Source organism: Rhinoderma darwinii, chromosome 10, assembly GCF_050947455.1.
Source record: "Rhinoderma darwinii isolate aRhiDar2 chromosome 10, aRhiDar2.hap1, whole genome shotgun sequence".
Taxonomy (NCBI): domain Eukaryota; kingdom Metazoa; phylum Chordata; class Amphibia; order Anura; family Rhinodermatidae; genus Rhinoderma; species Rhinoderma darwinii.
Genome location: NC_134696.1, coordinates 47,899,604 through 47,918,204, shown reverse-complemented (window position 1 = coordinate 47,918,204; position 18,601 = coordinate 47,899,604). Strand labels below are relative to the sequence as shown.

The 18,601-nt window shown below is 42.8% G+C and overlaps 2 protein-coding genes across 3 annotated transcripts in view; one reads left to right on the top strand and one right to left on the bottom strand.

Annotated features, from left to right (window-relative positions):
* Window positions 1-249: 249 nt before the first annotated feature.
* PIH1D1 (PIH1 domain containing 1) lies at window positions 250-17,685 on the bottom strand. Its single transcript, XM_075839860.1, has 11 exons — window positions 17,420-17,685; window positions 16,405-16,551; window positions 15,328-15,394; window positions 12,163-12,348; window positions 10,279-10,340; window positions 10,083-10,161; window positions 4,697-4,793; window positions 3,981-4,028; window positions 3,799-3,889; window positions 1,625-1,768; window positions 250-464 (listed from the first exon to the last, which is right to left on the bottom strand). The coding sequence occupies exons 2-11, from the start codon at window positions 16,483-16,485 to the stop codon at window positions 429-431; spliced, it is 891 nt and encodes a 296-aa protein (XP_075695975.1). The 5' UTR covers window positions 16,486-16,551; window positions 17,420-17,685; the 3' UTR covers window positions 250-428.
* ALDH16A1 (aldehyde dehydrogenase 16 family member A1) overlaps window positions 17,547-18,601 on the top strand; it is an 80,673-nt gene continuing 79,618 nt past the window's right edge. The window contains exon 1 of one of the 2 annotated variants that reach the window (XR_012850862.1): window positions 17,547-17,875. Coding sequence is in view for 1 of the 2 variants with exons in the window: in XM_075839859.1 (XP_075695974.1) it covers window positions 17,780-17,875 (96 nt within the window). In the remaining variant the exon portion in view is untranslated. The remainder of the gene's footprint in view (window positions 17,876-18,601) is intronic. The other variant, XM_075839859.1, reaches the window with a different exon arrangement.

Genomic DNA, 18,601 nt, shown 5'->3' with positions numbered 1-18,601 from the left:
AATCCGCAATAAAGTACTGTTCCATACATGTGAATGGGGTTTATAAAACCCCAATCACATATACCAAATTCACTGCTGCGGATTTGAGGGCATGCTGTGGATTTTTACATCTGCAGAATGCCTATCATATTTCGGATTTGCAGCAGTGATCACCATTTGCAATATAAATCTATACAAATTTGCCGCAATATTTCCGGCACAAAAAAAACATGTCTGAACTCACCCCTAGAGAAGCACGGCAAGATTAGGCACATTTAACAAAGACAAACATTTATTCTGGTGTCATATTGTAGTCAAATACAATTACCAATACAAGTCATACATTTACATAGTTGTAAACAGTCGTGATGCAGCAATGGCCAAGGTGGATCCACTGGATCTATATATAGAGGAGCGGTTTCTAAAGTTGAACTTCTCAGAGTGCACGGCTATGCTGGCTGTATCGGCATTGTGATGGTCAGCACCTGAAATATACAGTCACATTTTACTATTTATTATACTGCAGCTAAACAATATCATATACACAAAACAATGTCGCTAAACACAAGAACCGATACCTATCATTCTGGACTCCCCCATATACACATAGATGTGTCCTTAACTTATCTCTACCCGATATATTCCAAGATGTTTGGCGTGAAATGTTAAAGGGACACTCCGGCCTAAACTAAACTTTCCCATGTGTACCATTATGGTATTCCATGTGTCAGTCTCTCACCTGTTATTTTTCTTGCTGCTTCTATCTCTATATATCAGGCTGGGATGGTTGCTTAGCAGCAGTGTGAATCCGGCTCGCTGACACGCTTTCTCTACTGGAGTCTATGGAGATCTATGGGTCACCCATCATAGGCTTCAGCAGTTCCTGTACCACACTAGTTGTGCACGAGGGGGACGGGGCAGAAACTTCAATCATCAGCTACCACTGATACTTAGACAGATTCTTGTCACACAGGTATAATGTAAAAGAATATAGTGCAGCCTCCCTGTCTGTATTCTTATGGTTTCTCAGCTTATTTAGAAGAATGCAGAGAGATGTATAATCAGTGTCGTTCGTCCCCCCCCCCCACATGCAGAAATGGTATGGTCTTTAGCCTGTCATGTGATGCTGTGCTGAAGCATCATGGGATTGATAGCAAAGCAGAGAGGAAGAGAAAGCTGGGGAAATCTAAGAATCAAGATGGAGGCTTTTTATGGAACAGACAAGGCAGCCGTTCAAATAGTAAGTACAGTATACATAAAATAAGTGTAAAGTGTGGTATACAAACAGGTGGGGAATGCAGATATGGAAAGTTGTGTTTTCACTGGAGGTCTTCTTTAAACATTTAAAAAAGAATGTATGCATCCGACCGATGCCATCAGTTGCCCGAAGACTGCCATGTTAAAAAGAACGTGTATTCATTTTTTTTTTAGTGGATGGCTGTGCCTGATACCATCCTTCACCCACAGAATATCTTAAAGGGAGTTTCTACTTTTGACAAACTATGCAGTCTACAGAGGGTGTCTGGTGACCTATTATTGTAAATAGTCGTTTTTAAACTATGAGACAGTTAAGTGGGAGATTTTTTTATTTTTTATTAACGTCAACGGTCTATACAACATGGCTGCATCTACAGTATTGTCTCACCTTTGTGTCCTTGTTGAACTGTGCGCCACTTTGTTCCTGGATAATATTATAAGGAAAGAAGACGTCTAGATGATACAAATCAGGACGTCCAACTAAAACAATTCTGTCTTCACCCAAGTCTAGTACAAGAGATCTAGTAGAAGACTGAAAGGTGAAAACTAGATCAGTAACATTGATCATGTTGCCAAGGCAGACAAGACATTTTTATATATAGGCTGAAGCTAAAAGCACGCGATTCGCATTACGTGCAGATATGGCGTGCATATTTTGCTGCCGCAAATCCGCAGTGTAACACATTACCAGCAAAGTAAATGAGATTTGAATTAATCCCATCTACACGTTGCAGAACATTTCTGCACATAAATTGACCTGCGGTGCGTATTTTGAAATCCGCATTTAAATTTTTCGTACAATTCGCAAACGGAAACGCATCTGACAAGTTTAGAAAAAAAAAAACCTCACTAAAATCTACATAAAAAAAATAATTAACCATTAGGTGAGATTTTACCTGCAGAATTACCTGCGGTTTTGATGCGGATTTTCTGCACTAAATTACCCAAAGTGTGCACGTGGCTCCACCATGAAGGAGTCCTCAGCAATTTATGGTAAAATTGCAGCATCTCCATGACTCCCCTGCAACTTCAATGTTTTTGTATAGGATAAAAAGTTCCAAGCGACCATTGTAAAAAATCTGATATCAGTTTACAACTTTTTTCCCCCTTGCAGAAAATACTAAAGTCACGTAACTTACAGGTTACAAGAACGCTAAGATTTTACCGCAATTCGCAGGCAACTAGGTGTCAACATGAAGACCTGTCCGCAACAAATGCCTTAACTGTGAAACGGTTTTGCGGTAAAAGTACAGCAAATATTAGGAAATTATATTTCCTAAAATAATGTACTGGGTTCGGAGCGTTGTTTCTTTCATACAGAGATCTGAATCCCCTGCTACTCGTGGCATGTTTATATCGAAAACTTCTGTCAGCACACGAATACCACCAGTGGGAGAGAACTGATGACACATTTTTTCTGATTCCATTGTACTCGACTTTAATGGCACTTTAAAGAGGCTCTGTCACCACATTATAAGTGCCCTATCTCCTATATAAGGAGATCGGCGCTGTAATGTAGGTGACAGCAGTGCTTTTTATTTTTAAAAAAAACGATCTATTTTCACCACGTTATTAGCGATTTTAGCTTTATGCTAATGAGTTTCCTAATGGACAACTGGACGTGGTTTACTATTGACCAAGTGGGCGTTGTACAGAGGAGTGTATGACACTGACCAATCAGTGATCCATCAGGGTCATGCACTTCTCTCCATTCATTTACACTGCACATAGGGATCCTTTTAGATCCTTATGTGCTGTCTTATACGAAAACATTAACAATACTGAAGTGTTTAGACAGTGAATAGACATTCCACGGGAAGTCTATTCACAATCCCGGCACTTTGTTAACGTTTCTGTGGTAGTTACAGCAGAGCAAGCGTAATCCCGCGAGATTACGTTGTAAATGACAGGTTACAGCGAGATTACACTTGCTCTGCTGTAACTACCACAGAAACAGTAACGAAGTGCAGAGATTGTGAATAGACATCCCGTGGAATGTCTATTCGCTGTCTAAACACTTCAGTATCGTTAATGTGTCCGTATACGACAGCACATCCTGATCTAAAAGGATCCCTATGTGCTAAGGAAGTGAATAGAGAGAAGTGTATGACCCGGATTGGTCAGCGTCATACACTCCTCTGTACAACGCCCACTTGGTCAATAGTAAAACACGCCTAGTTGTCCATTAAGAAAGTAATTAGCATAAAGATAAAATCGCTAATAACGTGGTGAAAATAGATTGTTTTTTTTTTTAAATAAAAAGCATTACTGTCACCTACATTACAGCGCCCATCTCCTTATATAGGAGATAGTGCACTTATAATGTGGTGACAGAGCCGCTTTAAAGAGGTTTTCGGACCACTAACTGCTGCTTGAAATGGCCAACACGATAAATGAAAATATAAAAGATGGAATATACTCCAGTGATGTCACCGCGAAGACAATAGAAAGTGATAACTAGTGGCGTGAGAAGTACGGATTTAGAAATTTGTCATAATTATGTTTATTTTCTAGAAAATCTATAAAATGTTACATTATTAAACCCCATCTGTAAGATCTCACCACTTTAGGCAAGGAGATTTCAGCCACCAGAAAACTGGGGTGTCCTTCAGGAGGTTCTGCCACAATTGTGTAATCTGGTTTGACTGGCGAACTGCGAAATTCAATAAGACTTGTATAAGTAAAACAAAATCAACAGATTCTTATTAATGAATTCATGCATCAAACTATAGCACAACACAAACCTTTCAACTTCTGAGATGAGAAACTTGCTTGGCATGAGCTTGGCGGGTCTGGGAGGTAGAAACAAAATAAACCTTATAAAATGGATAGTGATTGCGATGGTAAAAGAGAAAACCGAAATCTGCCCATGAATATTAGATTTTCGAACGGATCAGGAAAAAAAAAAAAATCTCTGGCGGGCTGCCATGGGATAGGGGGCAGGGCGAGACTACAATTTGATTGGATGGACATTTCCTGTATGATCTCTTTGTCTAATCTGGAGAGAAGCAGCACCATGGGGAGGGGGGTCTTGCTGCTGCCTATCCTACCACTATAGAGCTGGTGGTCTTTGCTTATTCGGTACTTGTGAATAGCATGCCCTCCGCACTTGGTAATAAATGTTTTTTCCCCTTGAAAAAAAGTGTCATATTTCAGGTTTAAAATGACTTGTAAGAATAATAAGAGAAATAAAGGCAATGAACATTAATGTTATACTAGGGAAATGTCCTCAATAATAACCACTTCTGTCCCTGCAGCTGTAAGGGTATGTACACTTTGCATTGCATCTAAAATTAAGCAACTTAGCCAATAGACTTGATGAGAAATCTGCTATTGTTTATCCACAAGGGTTTATCCACAAGCAACCAAAGTTTAGAACCCCTTTAACTTAGAACATTGATACTGTATACAGTCTGCTATAGTAATTAAACCGGCTGATTGTCATTTAGCCAAAACTTACTGTGAGTCCATCTCCTGGATCATAGGTTTAGATTTTGTTCTGATGTTCTGGTCAAAGATGGATCCCATGAACTTCCGATTTTTCAGCATTTTCCATTCTGAAGGGAGTACAGAGATCATTACTTCAAAACATCAATATGCAGGGCAGACGTACAACTAGTAAATTAAATATGAAATGCTATTAATACAATTTCTTTATTGTAGGATATAAAAATCTGTAGGGCTAAGCTAAGCCACTAAAACTTTCCCTTAATTCAGGCTCTAGATAGGATACGTAGAGGATAGTAGAGCGGTATAACAGATAGCGTGCTGATAATGCCTGTACCACTACAGTTAATTTGCCCTCCCTGATAGTAATCAAATATTAACAATTTCCTCACGATCTAGAAAAAAAATGTGTCGTCTATAAAGCGTGTCAGCAACACGCCACCTGACGCTTTTCTGCACTGCTAAAAACAAAAGCAGTGCATCATCAGAGGTGTCCTGGATGTAAAAAGTGGCAAAACAGTGGTAGTAATACCGTACAGTCGCACCATTTTAGTATACACCAGCAGAGGTGTATACTGATTATTGGCTTTACAAGAGCCCCCGGGAAGTGACTTTAAAAATGCTCAGCCACTCCCACCAGGGCGGACCCAACCTAGTGACGTAGGGTGCTCCTGACTTATTTTAATTTCACTCTCCCTTGTGGCAGCCAATCAGCAATTGGCATGCGGTTACCATGGGGATTCGTAGGCAGCTGTTTGTAGCAGGAGGACAAAAATATTAACATCAATGCCATATTAACATGAATCCATCTTAACCCCTTCCCGCACCTTGGCGTAACTGTACGTCCAGATAAGCAGTAACTTCGCGCACCTGGGCGTACAGTTACGTCCGCGCTTTAAAAGTTAACCGCCGCGCGGCGCTACACCGCAGCGGCGGTTAACTGTGCAGGGTGTCAGCCCTGCTCTCCCCGTTGCCGATCAGCGGCCTGTCGCCGCTGAAATCGGCAATTAACCCCTTCGATGCGGTGGTCGATTGCGATCACCACATCGAAGAGGTTTACAGCGGATCGGCAGCCCCCCACATGTATTTGCGGGGGCTGGCGATCCTTCTCACGGCAACCAGAGGCCAGACAATGACCTCCGGGTTGCCATGTACGGAAGCCTCGGAGGATCAGCCTCCGGCCATTCCTCCTCTGCTTCCTGTCAGTGTGACAGTTACGTCACAATGACGGTTAGAACACATTACACTACGTGTGTAGTGTAATGTACTCTAGCAGCGATCAGAGCTGCCAGTCTAAGTGTCCCCTAGTGGGACAAGTAAAAAAAGTTAAAAAAAGATAATAAAAATGTTTTGAAAAAGTGTAAAAATCAAAGTTAGAAGTGACATAAACAAAGAATGCTTTTTTTCCTATAATAAGACTATTATAGGAAAAAAATTAACACGTTAAAAAAAGTACACATATTTGGTATCGCCGCGTTCGTAACGACCCCAACTATAAAACTTTAATATTATTTTTCCCGCACGGTGAACACCGCGAAAAAAATAAACGAAAAACAGTGCCCGAATCACAATTTTTTGGTTACCAACCCTCCCAAAATATACAATAAAAAGTGATCAAAAAGTCGCATGTACGCCAAAATGGTACCAATACAAACTACATCCCGTCCCGCAAAAAACAAGCCCTTACACCGCTTTTTTGACTGAAAAATAAAAACGTTATGGCTCTCAGAATATGGGGACACAAAAATTAATTAATTTTATAAATAAGTGATTTTATTGCACAAACGCTGCAAAACATAAAAAAATTATATACATCTGGTATCGCCGTAATCGTATCAACCCGCAGAATAAAGTATAATGGTCATTTATAGCCCAGGGTGAAGGCCATAAAAAAAACAAATAAAAAACATTGTCAGAATTGATGGTTTTTGGTCACCTTGCTTGACAAAAAATGGAATAAAACGTGATCAAAAAAATTTCTGGTACCCCAAAATGGTACCAATGAAAACTAGATTGTCCCGCAAAGAATAAACCCTCACACGGCTCCGGTGGAGAAAAAATAAAACAGTTCTGGCTCCCAGAATATGGCGATGCAAAATGTTCAGTGTTCCAAAAGCGGATAAGATCGGGCGCCATTTATCAGTGCGACACCGGCCACATATCTGCGGATTATTATTTATTTACTGCACTATTATACCCTGATGTACCCCGCACAGATAACATGTACCCTGATGTACCCCGCACAGCTTACATATGCCCCCACATTATAAACTGAAACACCAGTAAAACCCCAAACAGAACAACTACCAAGCAAACTCTGCGCCCCAAAAGCCAAATGGCGTCCCTCCCTTCTGAGCCCTGCAGCGTGCCCAAACACCAGTTTACGTCCACAGATATGGCATCGCCATACCCGGGAGAACCCGGTTATTATTTTGAGTTATTTGTCTTCAGTGGCACAAACTGGGCATAACATATAGTGCACTAAAATGGCATATGAGTGGAAAATTGTAATTTTCACTCCGCACCATGCGCTGCGCATTAACCCCTGCGCGCACCATGACATAGCATGTTGTAGTGTGGGGGGTGATGTATCGAGCGTCTCACGTAAAAAATAAAGAATTTAGAACGGCAAAATCGCTGTTTTTTTGGTCACCTTGGCTCTACCTAAAAATTTAATAAAAAGTGCTCAAAAAGTTGTATGTACCAAAAAGTTGCACCAATAAAAACGACCGCTCGTCCCTCAATAAATAAGCCCTCATACCGCTCTATTGACTGAAAAATAAAAAAATTGTGGCTCTTGGAACGCGGGGAGGAAAAAACTAAGAAGGAAAAGAAAAAAATGGATCACTCCAGAAAGGGTTAATTACGTTCTAATGAAAAACCATTTATGACCACACGTGGGGTATTGCCGTACTCGGGAGAAATTGCTTTACAAATGTTGGGGTGCTTTTACCCCCTTTATCCTTTGTGAAATTGAAAAAAATGCAACATTTTAGTGGAAGAAATGTCGATATTCATTTTCACGGCCTAATTCTAATAAATCCTGCAAAAGACTTGTGGGGTCTAAATGCCCACTATATCCCTAGATAGATTCTTTAAGTGGTGTAATTTCCACTTTTGGGGGGGTTTCCCCTGTTTTGGCCTCTCAGGGGCTTTGCAAATTCGACATGGCACCCAAAAACCATTTCAGCTAAATTTGAGCTCCAAAAGCCAAATAGCGCTCCTTCCCTTCTAAGCCTTGCTGTGGGTCCAAACAGCAGTTTATTACTACATATGGCATATTTCCGTAATCGGGAGAAATTGTTTTACAAATGTTGGGGTGCTTTTTCTCCTTTATTCCTTGTAAAAATAAAAAATGGCTACCTTTTTTCAGAAAAAAAGTCGATTTTTACCTTTACAGAATAATTCCAATGAATTCAGCAAAACAACCGTGGGGTCAAAATGCTAACTTTACCCCTAGAAAAATTCCTTGAGGGGTGTAGTTTCCAAAATGGGGTCACTTTCCGGGGGTTTCCACTATTTTGTTCCCTCCAGTGCATTTCAAACGCGACATGGCACTGAAAACCATTCCAGCAAAATCAGAATTTCAAAATCCAAATGGTGCTCCTTTCCTTCTGAGTCCTGCTGTGGGTCCAAACAGCAGTTTATTACCACATATGGGGTATTGCTATAATCAGGAGAAATTGCTTTACATATGTTGGGGTGTTTTTTCTCTTTTATACCTTGAAAAAATTAAAAATTTCTACGTTTTTTCAGAAAAAAGTAGATTTTCATCTTCACAAACTAATTCAAATAAATTTAGCAAAAAAACTGTGGGTTCAAAATGCTAACTATACCCCTAGATAAATTCCCTGAGGGGTGTAGTTTCCAAAATGAGGTCACTTTTGGGGGTCTTTATTGTTTTGGCCCCACAAGACCTCTTCAAACCTGACATGGTACCTAAAATATATGCTAAAAAAAGAACGCCCCAAAATCCACTAGGTGCTCCTTTGCTTCTGAGGCCTGTGTTTCAGTCCATGACCGAACTAGGGCCACATGTGGGGTATTTCTAAAAACTGCAGAATCTGGGCAATAAATAATAAGTTACATTTTTTGGGAAAAACCTTCTGTGGTATAGAAAAAAATGTATTACAAATGAATTTTGTATAAAAAAAATGAAATTTGTAACTTTCACCTCTACTTTGCTTTAATTCCTGTGAAACGCCTAAAGGGTTAATACACTTTCTGAATGCTGTTTTGAATACTTTGAGGGTGCAGTTTTCAAAATGGGGTGATTTATGGGGACTTTCTAATATATAAGACTCTCAAAGCCACTTCAGAACTGAACTTGTCCTTGTAAAAAAATCGCCTTTTGAAATTTTCTTGAAAACATGAGAAATCGCTGCTAAAGTTCTAAGCCTTGTGACGTCATAGAAAAATAAAAGAATGTTCAAAAAATGATGCCAAACTAAAGTAGACATGTGGGGGATGGTAACTAGTAACTATTTTGTGTGGTATTACTATCGGTTTTACAAGCAGATACATTTAAATTTAGAAAAATGCTAATTTTTGCAATTTTTCGCTAAATTTTGGTGTTTTTCACAATTAAATACTGAATCTATCGGGCAAATTTTGCCAGTAACATAAAGTCCAATGTGTCACGAGAAAACAATCTCAGAATCGCTTGGATAGGTAAAAGCATTCCGGAGTTATTACCACATAAAGTGACACATGTCAGATTTTAAAAATCGGCTTCGTCCTGAAGGCCAAAACAGGCTCAGTCCTGAAGGGGTTAAAGGCAATGTAAACATTCGAAAGTGTTTTTTTTTTTAAATAAAAATGTCAGTCAGTGTGTTTGGTGCAACTTTCAAATTACTTTTTATTAAAAAAAAAATTTACTTTTTGAGATACAGCTGCTCTGTATCCTGTATACAGAGCAGCTGTATAATTCACGGAATCCTGTACCCTATCCTGTAACTTATATGTCACGGATAACAGCTGGATCCTGCGCAGGGCCCGCTTTCACTGAACCCATCAGTCCCGCGGACCTGAAGTGTACAGGATACACAACAGCTGTGTCTCAAAAAGTAAAAATTATTTTGACTAAAAATGTATTTGAAAGTTGTACCAAACACACTGACTGACGTATAATCACTGCGGGGGGGGGGGGCACTTCTGGGACCCCCATGATCACTAGAAGTGCTTATGGCTCCATCAGGCACATCGACTTTAAATGAAACGCTTTCCAATCATACTCGCCACCCACATTCCAGTGATCGTGGGGGTCCCGGCAATCAAACACTTCTCACCTCTCCTGTGGATAGATAATAAATGTTCTTAGTTTGAAAACCTCTTTGAAAGCAGAGAAAACATGATAAGAGACTTTGCCACAGGTCATAAAGCACTAGCCGTGTAGTTACCTCTAGAGAGTTCCATCTCATACTTGTTCTCAAGTCCTTCCATTGCCACGGTAATAAAGAATTCCCTGAAAAGCTCATTCTGATAAAAGAATATAAAAAAGCAGTGTGGAATTGATACAAAGGATAAAATAGATGGAGACAGCAGCTTTTGGTTATGCAGAATTTCAGAATAAAATCAGATATTGTACTTTGTTACCTTAATTTTCTCAAAGAATGCGCTGTTTATCACGATGTCATAAGCCGTGCAACCACTTCCACCTGCATGAAGAAACGTAGATGGACTGATACTTTGAAGGAAAATTATTTTATTTTACTATGCAAACTAGTACAAAATTGACATTGTACAAAAAAAATTACCCTCAAAAGTTTTAAGTTCCACTCAAAAACGTAAACAATTTGTTAAAATATGCTGTGTAGACTGGGACAGGGTCAGCAGAGGGTGGGGGATGTAAAGGGATTATCCCATGAATCATTTTCATACCAAAAGTGCTGAAAAGCTGATTTTCATAATTGCCATTTTAAAGTAATATGCAGTCTTTTTTTTTTTTTTTTATAAAGAAAATAACCTTTTTCATAATTTTTCTTCCCTTTGTCCCCCTTGGTGCTGCAGCTAATTCGTACCGCTAAAGGAGGGGCTCTGAGCAGAATTAGTCCCTTTCCTTTGTGGCAGCTGTAGAAATTGTCCCTCCGTACTTTCCCTGTTGAAGGATTCTCCTCAGCTATGCGGCCACGCTACTGCAGAGGCTGTGCTCCTTCCCTGACAAGCAGGGCAGAAAGCTGTTTCTATGTAGCGAACAGAAGATTACGATGATGAGACCCGGCTATGCAGAGACCTGGTTATGAACTTAGATGTGATGGTTATTAGCTGAATCCTGTGTGTCAGGGACACACATGACCCACTCGCAGCTGAACTGACGGAATTGGCTGAGACAGAATGATACAGCTACTAAGTATAAAGAATACATAGAAGCGGTTTCTTAAAAATAAAAAAAAATAAAAATAATGTATAAAAAAAATTGCTTAAAAGAGTATACATAGCCTGTAAATGGACACTAGCTTTTCAAACAACTGATGCTAATCTAATAGTTTACCTGATATGGATCAACCTTGTAATTTATACCTTATACTGTTCAAACCTAGTTGTTTTGATCCATGAAAACTCTGTGTGAAGTTACTGTAAATAGTGCTTTGAACAACTACAAGTCATCCTGCAAAAAACAAGCCCTCATGTGGCCACATCGAACAAAAATGCGTCGGGAAGGGGTTAAAGTGCATTTAGAAACGTACTTGCTTTACGCTCTGAAATACACCTGAAAATATATCATGTGAATATGGCCTTAATGATACTGCCATAAAGCGCACACATCCTGCTGCACGGTCAATACAGGAAGAAAGGAGGTGTCTCCAAAGTTTTAAGAATAAAAAATTAATAGCAGCAATATTTCTGTCGGTTATCCATCACGGTGTTCCGAGAGCCATAAGTTTAAAGTTTCCATCGACTGAGGATTTGTTTTTTGCACATTAAGAATTATTTATTTATTTTTTTAAACCCTTCCAGCTACAGCCATTGACTGCGACATCTAAGATGTTAAACGGCAGGGGCAGCGTTATCTCCGATCACGGACATTGCAGCTGGATGTTGTTTAGATATATATATATATATACACACACATACACACACACACACACACACACACACACACACACACACACACTGTGGATGGCATGGGCAAAGTTCCTGCACATGTGCCATGTACTGGGCGCACCATTATGTCCTAATTGCTGTCTTTTGCCAGGAATGGGTTAAAAAACAATAAATAGACAGACACATTGGGGTAGATTTATGAAAACAGACACGCTGTCTTTGTTGCTCATAGTAACCGATCACAACATAGCTTTCATTTCTTATAGGGCTCTTGAAAAACGATAGCTGTCCAGTGATTGGTTGCTTTTGGCAAACGATAGTTTCATGAATCTCGCTTTTGGTTTCTCTTCTACAGACTTCTATCTAATGAAACTAAATCTGAGACATTGAGTTAATGTCAGTGTCCTGTATTCTCCAAAGTATTACAATACTTACTATTATCAACTTCAACATGGGGCTCCCCAAGGCTCATGGGGACTCGATACCCAGAGGGATCATCAGATTCCAGGATGTTGACTAGCTCCTGCTCACTTAGGTCCGGGGGGGCTGGGATCTGGTTTGACTTGCAGATGTTAATAAAGATTTTTGCATTTTTGGAAGTGCGAGTTTTAATGCAGAAACCTACCAATAACAAAAAAAATATACACGGTAAGATCTGTAACACCCACACAGCATTTAAATGTACATCATTTCTCCGGTAAAGACGTTGGGGCAGATAAACTAATACTGTCTAAGTCTTAGTCAGAAAAGGAACCAACTTGATCAAAGTGGGGCATCCTGTATGATAGATTTGGCGCATTTAGCTAGACACTTTGCTCTTCCATATACCACCTGATGCTCGGTGACGCTTTTAAGTTACGACCCTTTCAGACAGTCCACATCCCTTTCGCAATAAGCCACACACCATTTTTGAGGAATAGAGTGAAGAAAAAAAGCTCCTATATGGGGCGCTCCAGTTGGTGATAATGGAGGATGAGTTCCTTTTTCTTATTTATTCTGAACGAACATATAATATGACAAACACTAATATAAAATGAAGTGCTTCATGTAGGAGCTTTTTTTCTTCACTCTACTCTGCATCCGTTGGACGCTGGAAGGACGCCTATTCCCAGGGAACAGACACCCAGAGTCCGCTCCGGAGGCCAGCAAACCACGGTGAACAGAGGTCCACTACGACCCGATACGTGAAAAAGTGGAGTTGTGCCGACCATCCAGCACTACTTCATCAGGTGCGCCTTTATGTTTCACCACTCACCAATTGCACCCACGTTTGAAACGTTAATACCCCAGGGGAGCGCCGTATTTGTCCCATTTCTTGTCTTTACTAAACACCCCTCTTGAGTATTTCGAAAAAGTGTGTCTAAAACAATTAATAAATGTGCCGCACAGAACGTACACCAGATTTCTGGCGCATTTTGAAAAGTTAATCTGCCCCATTGGCGCACGGCCAGACGGAAGGTGTGGTCAGCCAGTCCAGTCTAGCGTGGATGCCGCGGTCAGCCAGTCCACAGTCTAGTGTAAACGCTACAGTTAGGTCTATAGGCCAAGGCAAATGGGGTAAAAAAAAAAAAAAACAGGAGATTAAGGGAGGAATTACTGGGATAGATTCGGATTTTCCTGTGCATTTTCTATGTTCAGTGTTTGTTTTCTCGAAAACACAGCAGCACTTTAGTTAAACATAGCGGACTATGATTGTAGACTTGTCACAGTGTCATGCTGCCCGCGGTAAGGGAAGCATCAGATTCGTGACCGGTCCCCTTTATATTTAATATACAAGGAAATATACCGTTATAGGAATAAATCAGGAAGGACAGAGGACACTGTGGGACTGCTAGTGGGTGGCCGCCAGTAAGGAAGCCATCTCAAATTACAGCTGCCCCCCCCCCCCCTGACGATATCGGCTTCTCTGTAAGATCTTTGAGGAGCAGAACAAAAGCAATAGTAGTATTATACACCGTTCAGCCATAACATTAAAACTACCTGCCCAATATTGTGTAGTTCCCCCTCATGCCACAAAAACAGCTCCACGAGACCTCTGAATGTGATATCTGGCACCAATACGTTAGCAGCAGATCTTTTAAGTCCTGGTGCGGCCTTCATGGATCAGACAAGTTTTTCCAACACATCTCATAAATGCTCCATCATATTGAAATCTGGGAATTTAGAAGCCAAGTCACCACCTTGAACTTTTTTGCATGTTCCTTAAACCATTCCTGAACAATTTTTGCAGTGTAACAGGACACATTATCCTGCTAAAAAGTGGGCACTGCTATTAGGGAATACCATCGCCATAAAGTAGCGTACCTGATCTGCAACAACCTTCATGTAGTTAGTATATGCAATCCACATAAATGCCAGACCCAAGGTTTCCCAGCAGAACATTGCCCAGAGCATCACACTGCCTCCACCAGCTTGCCTTCTTCCCAAAGTGAATCCTGGTGCCATCTCTTCCCCAGGTAGGCGACGCACACGCACCCAGATGTCCATATGATGTCAAAGAAAATGTGATTCATCAGACCAGGCCACCTTCTACCATTGCCCCATGGTCCAATTCCGATGTTTATCTGCCCTTTGTAGGTGCTTTTGGCAGTGGACAGGGGTCAGCATGGGCACTCTGACTTTCCTGCTGCTATGCAGCCCCAAACAGAAGCAAGCTGCGATGTACTGTGTGTTCTCACATCATGGCCAGAATGACCTTTTCAGTAATTTGTGCAGCAGTTGCTCTTCTGTGGTATCAGACCAGATGGGATAGCTAGCCTTCGCTCCCCATGTGCATCAATGAGCACTGGCTGCCCATGATCGGGTCACCTGTTTGCCGGTTGTCCTTCCTTGGACCACTTTTAGTAGGTACTAACTACGGCATACCGGGAACATCCTAGAAGACCTGCCAGTTTGTCTAGAAATCACAATTTGACCCTTGTCAAAGTTGCTCAGAACCTTACACATGCCCGTTTTTCCTGTATCCAACACCTCAACTTCAAGAACGGACTGTTCACTTGCTGCCTATTATATCGCACCTCCTGAAAGGCGCCATTGTAACGAGATAATCAATGGTATTCACTTCACCTGTCAGGGCTTTTAATATTACGGCTGAACTATGTGTGTTAGCTTCTGAGAGGGCTAAGGCAATGGCTTTGAAGGAGTTATCCCATATAGACAACCTCCTTTAATTCAGCAACCCTCCTGATAAATTGCCGCGGTGTTCTCCTTCTGGAAGGAGGAATCTGCCATCATGTCCACGTTTCCCCTGCAGCGACACTGGGGAAACGTACTATTACAGTGTCTATTAAATTCAATGTGCCGAGACCTCCAATATTAGCTCTGCTTTATAGAGGGGGGGTTCCTTATTGGGGGGCCCCACTATGATATTCATAGGGGATGGGCCACGCGATATACTGCTGTTGTACACTACTAGAATTACTGAATGTATTTCGATAGATAGATAGATAGAGAGATAGGAGAGTAATACTTAGGTCAGTAATAATGACACTAGTTATATAAATATTAGCTCAAGAATGTCATCATGAAAATCTTTCTAATATAACCCAAGCCGAGTCCGAGGTGCGTGCAATCTACTCCTGATAATGAGACATTTCTTACCTGGTTGGGGTCGGATCTGTTTTGTTTCTGGTAAGTTTGGCAATCTGCTTTGTATTTCCTGCTTGGCCTGAAACAAGATAAGTAAATTAAAGAGGCTCTGTCACCAGATTTTGCAGCCCCTATCTGCTATTGCAGCAGATAGGCGCTGCAATGTAGATTACAGTAACGTTTTTATTTTTTAAAAACGAGCATTTTTGGTCAAGTTATGACCATTTTTGTAGTTATGCAAATGAGGCTTGCAAAAGTCCAAGTGGGTGTGTTTAAAAGTAAAAGTACAACTGGGCGTGTATTATGTGCGTACATCGGGGCGTTTTTAATACTTTTAATAGCTGGGCGCTCTGACGAGAAGTATCATCCACTTCTCTTCAGAACGCCCAGCTTCTGGCAGTGCAGACACACAGCGTGTTCTCGAGAGATCACGCTGTGTCGTCACTCACAGGTCCTGCATCCTGTCAAACGAGCGAGGACACATCGGCACCAGAGGCTACAGTTGATTCTGCAGCAGCATCAGCGTTAGCAGGTAAGTCGATGTAGCTAATTACCTGCTAACGCCGATGCTGCTGCAGAATCATCTGTAGCCTCTGGTGCCGATGTGTCCTCGCTCGTCTGACACGATGCAGGACCTGTGAGTGACGTCACAGCGTGATCTCTCGAGAACACGCTGTGTCTGCACTGCCAGAAGCTGGGCGTTCTGAAGAGAAGTGGATGTTACTTCTCATCAGAACGCCCAGCTATTAAAAGTATTAAACACGCCCCGATGTACGCACATAATACACGCCCAGTTGGACTTTTACTTTTAAACACACCCACTTGGACTTTTGCAAGCCTCATTTGCATAACTACAAAAATGGTCATAACTTGGCCAAAAATGCTCGTTTTTTAAAAATAAAAACGTTACTGTAATCTACATTGCAGCGCCGATCTGCTGCAATAGCAGATAGGGGTTGCAAAATCTGGTGACAGAGCCTCTTTAAGTGTAAAGGCCTGATGGGCTGCAGCTTCCCGCTGCCAAAGCCAGCTAAAAGGTCGTGTCTCTGATCAGACAACCCCTTTAATACAGCAGGTCACGTCACGCACCTTCATCAACATCTGCTCATATAAAGCTTCCTCCATGTCTGCGTTCAGCTCTGCAGAGAGCAGCGACTGGTCAGACGCCATCTTCTCTGGGTAATGATCTGCAGCTCAGTGATCTGACCTAATCTTCTCACCAGACGTTGAGGTAGTCTGAAAAATCAAAACTTATCATTATCACAGGCAGATACAAACCTTCACCCTGACAGACGGCAGCCCCCAACAGCGGCCCGGCAGAGCGCCCCCCTCAGCAGCGGCCCGGCAGAGAGCGCCGCCCCGCCCTCAACAGTGGCCCGGCAGAGAGCGCCGCTCCCCCATCCCAACAGTGGCCCGGCAGAGAGCGCCGCTCCCCCATCCCAACAGTGGCCCGGCAGAGAGCGCCGCTCCCCCATCCCAACAGTGGCCCGGCAGAGAGCGCCGCTCCCCCATCCCAACAGTGGCCCGGCAGAGAGCGCCGCTCCCCCATCCCAACAGTGGCCCGGCAGAGAGCGCCGCTCCCCCATCCCAACAGTGGCCCGGCAGAGAGCGCCGCTCCCCCATCCCAACAGTGGCCCGGCAGAGAGCGCCGCTCCCCCATCCCAACAGTGGCCCGGCAGAGAGCGCCGCTCCCCCATCCCAACAGTGGCCCGGCAGAGAGCGCTGCGCCCCCCTCAACAGTGGCCCGGCAGAGAGCGCTGCGCCCCCCTCAACAGTGGCCAGGCAGAGAGCGCTGCGCCCCCCTCAACAGTGGCCAGGCAGAGAGCGCTGCGCCCCCCTCAACAGTGGCCAGGCAGAGAGCGCTGCGCCCCCCTCAACAGTGGCCCAGCAGAGAGCGATGCGCCCCCCTCAAAAGTGTCCCGGCAGAGAGTGCCATCAACAATGTGCTGTCAACGTCCTGTGCTCCCCAACAGCTATGGGCAGAGAGTTCAATACCCCAACAGTTAAGTGTTTGGCACTGCAAATGTCAACTTCCCAGCACGTAGATCCACTTACTCATGAGACACATTCCCCAAAGTATTATATTATCTCTACAATTACTCACCAAGAATCCTAAAGCATCATCACACCTCAGCAACAGTAACTGCCTCACTGCACGCGCATGCGGCCACTTCCGGGTGGACACACACTTCCTTTTGACCTTCTTCCTGTACACATTACAATTTCTAACAAACAATTCTTGCGTCATTCCAGAAAAACGTGGCAGATTACAAGATTAAATCACAATAACGCATGTAACAGCGCTATGCTAAAACCAGCAATAATATATGACATGTTATCTCTCCGTACAGTAGCTGATAATATGACCTTTTTCCGGCGGAAGTGGACTTTCTAGTGCGCAGACTTGGAGCTCCCCCTTGTGGTGGACAGCAGCCTGACGGGCTGTCACTTATTACTGAAAGTCATGGCTGCCTCCATAGGGGCTCACAAACCCTCAGTGAGAGAGATCTTCACCTCCATGCAGTATGGACCTGCCCCTGAAGCCGCTAACATTGCGCAGGTGAGGACGGCGGGAGGATCACGGAGATGTGCTTGATATTGATCATGTGTGTCAGGATGATGCAGGGAGAAGCGAAGGGGTTTCTCTCGGGGTGATGTGGCCCCTGGTGCCACTTCAGTGTCCGGTACATGACAAGTATAGGAGGTCTTATTCTTAGCGTCACGTGTATAAGGCTCAGACTACAATAAAAGTTGCACAAAAGAGAAAATAAGTTGCATCCGTGTTGCAGTTTCTAGGGAGAGCTAGAATTCGCATTGTGACCGTGACTTTTTTGCAACTTTAAGGCTAGGGCTACACGGCGACTTCTAGTTACGCGACTTAAAGTCAATGAGACCCACAGTCGTGTCACCGTCGCAGCAACCCGCGGGTCGCAATGCTGCCACATTGAGTGTTTTTTACCAGTGATTCAGACAGGGCGACACTGCAATCTTTTGCCGTGTGCCCCGTGTCGCGGCCAAAGTCGCCGTGTAGCCATAGCCTTATTAGGTGCGACTGGCAGCGTCACATCTTAATGTCGCGCATCCCCACTTTCCCGTGTAGACACAGCCGGCGGCAGCTGATTGCGGCACGACTCTGTCATGACGTCTCACCCCTATTCCTTTCAGTTGGAGATGTGTGCGTTTTGTTTTTTTGTCACACAACAGAGAGGTGTAACTTACTGTCACTTAGATAATAAAATAGCGGCATGTGCGGCGTTAACACGACCTTGTTTCATATTGAAAGGTG

What these genes read in the sequence shown, in the direction of transcription:
- PIH1D1 (XM_075839860.1), bottom strand. Translation starts at nt 16,485, where the DNA reads ATGGCGTCTGACCAGTCGCTGCTCTCTGCAGAGCTGAACGCAGACATG. An exon ending in CATTCTTTGAGAAAATTAAG is followed by an intron (nt 10,162 to 10,278) that starts GTAACAAAGTAC and finishes TTCTTTTATCAG; the next exon opens with AATGAGCTTTTCAGGGAATT. An exon ending in ATCCAGGAGATGGACTCACA is followed by an intron (nt 4,029 to 4,696) that starts GTAAGTTTTGGC and finishes TCTACCTCCCAG; the next exon opens with ACCCGCCAAGCTCATGCCAA.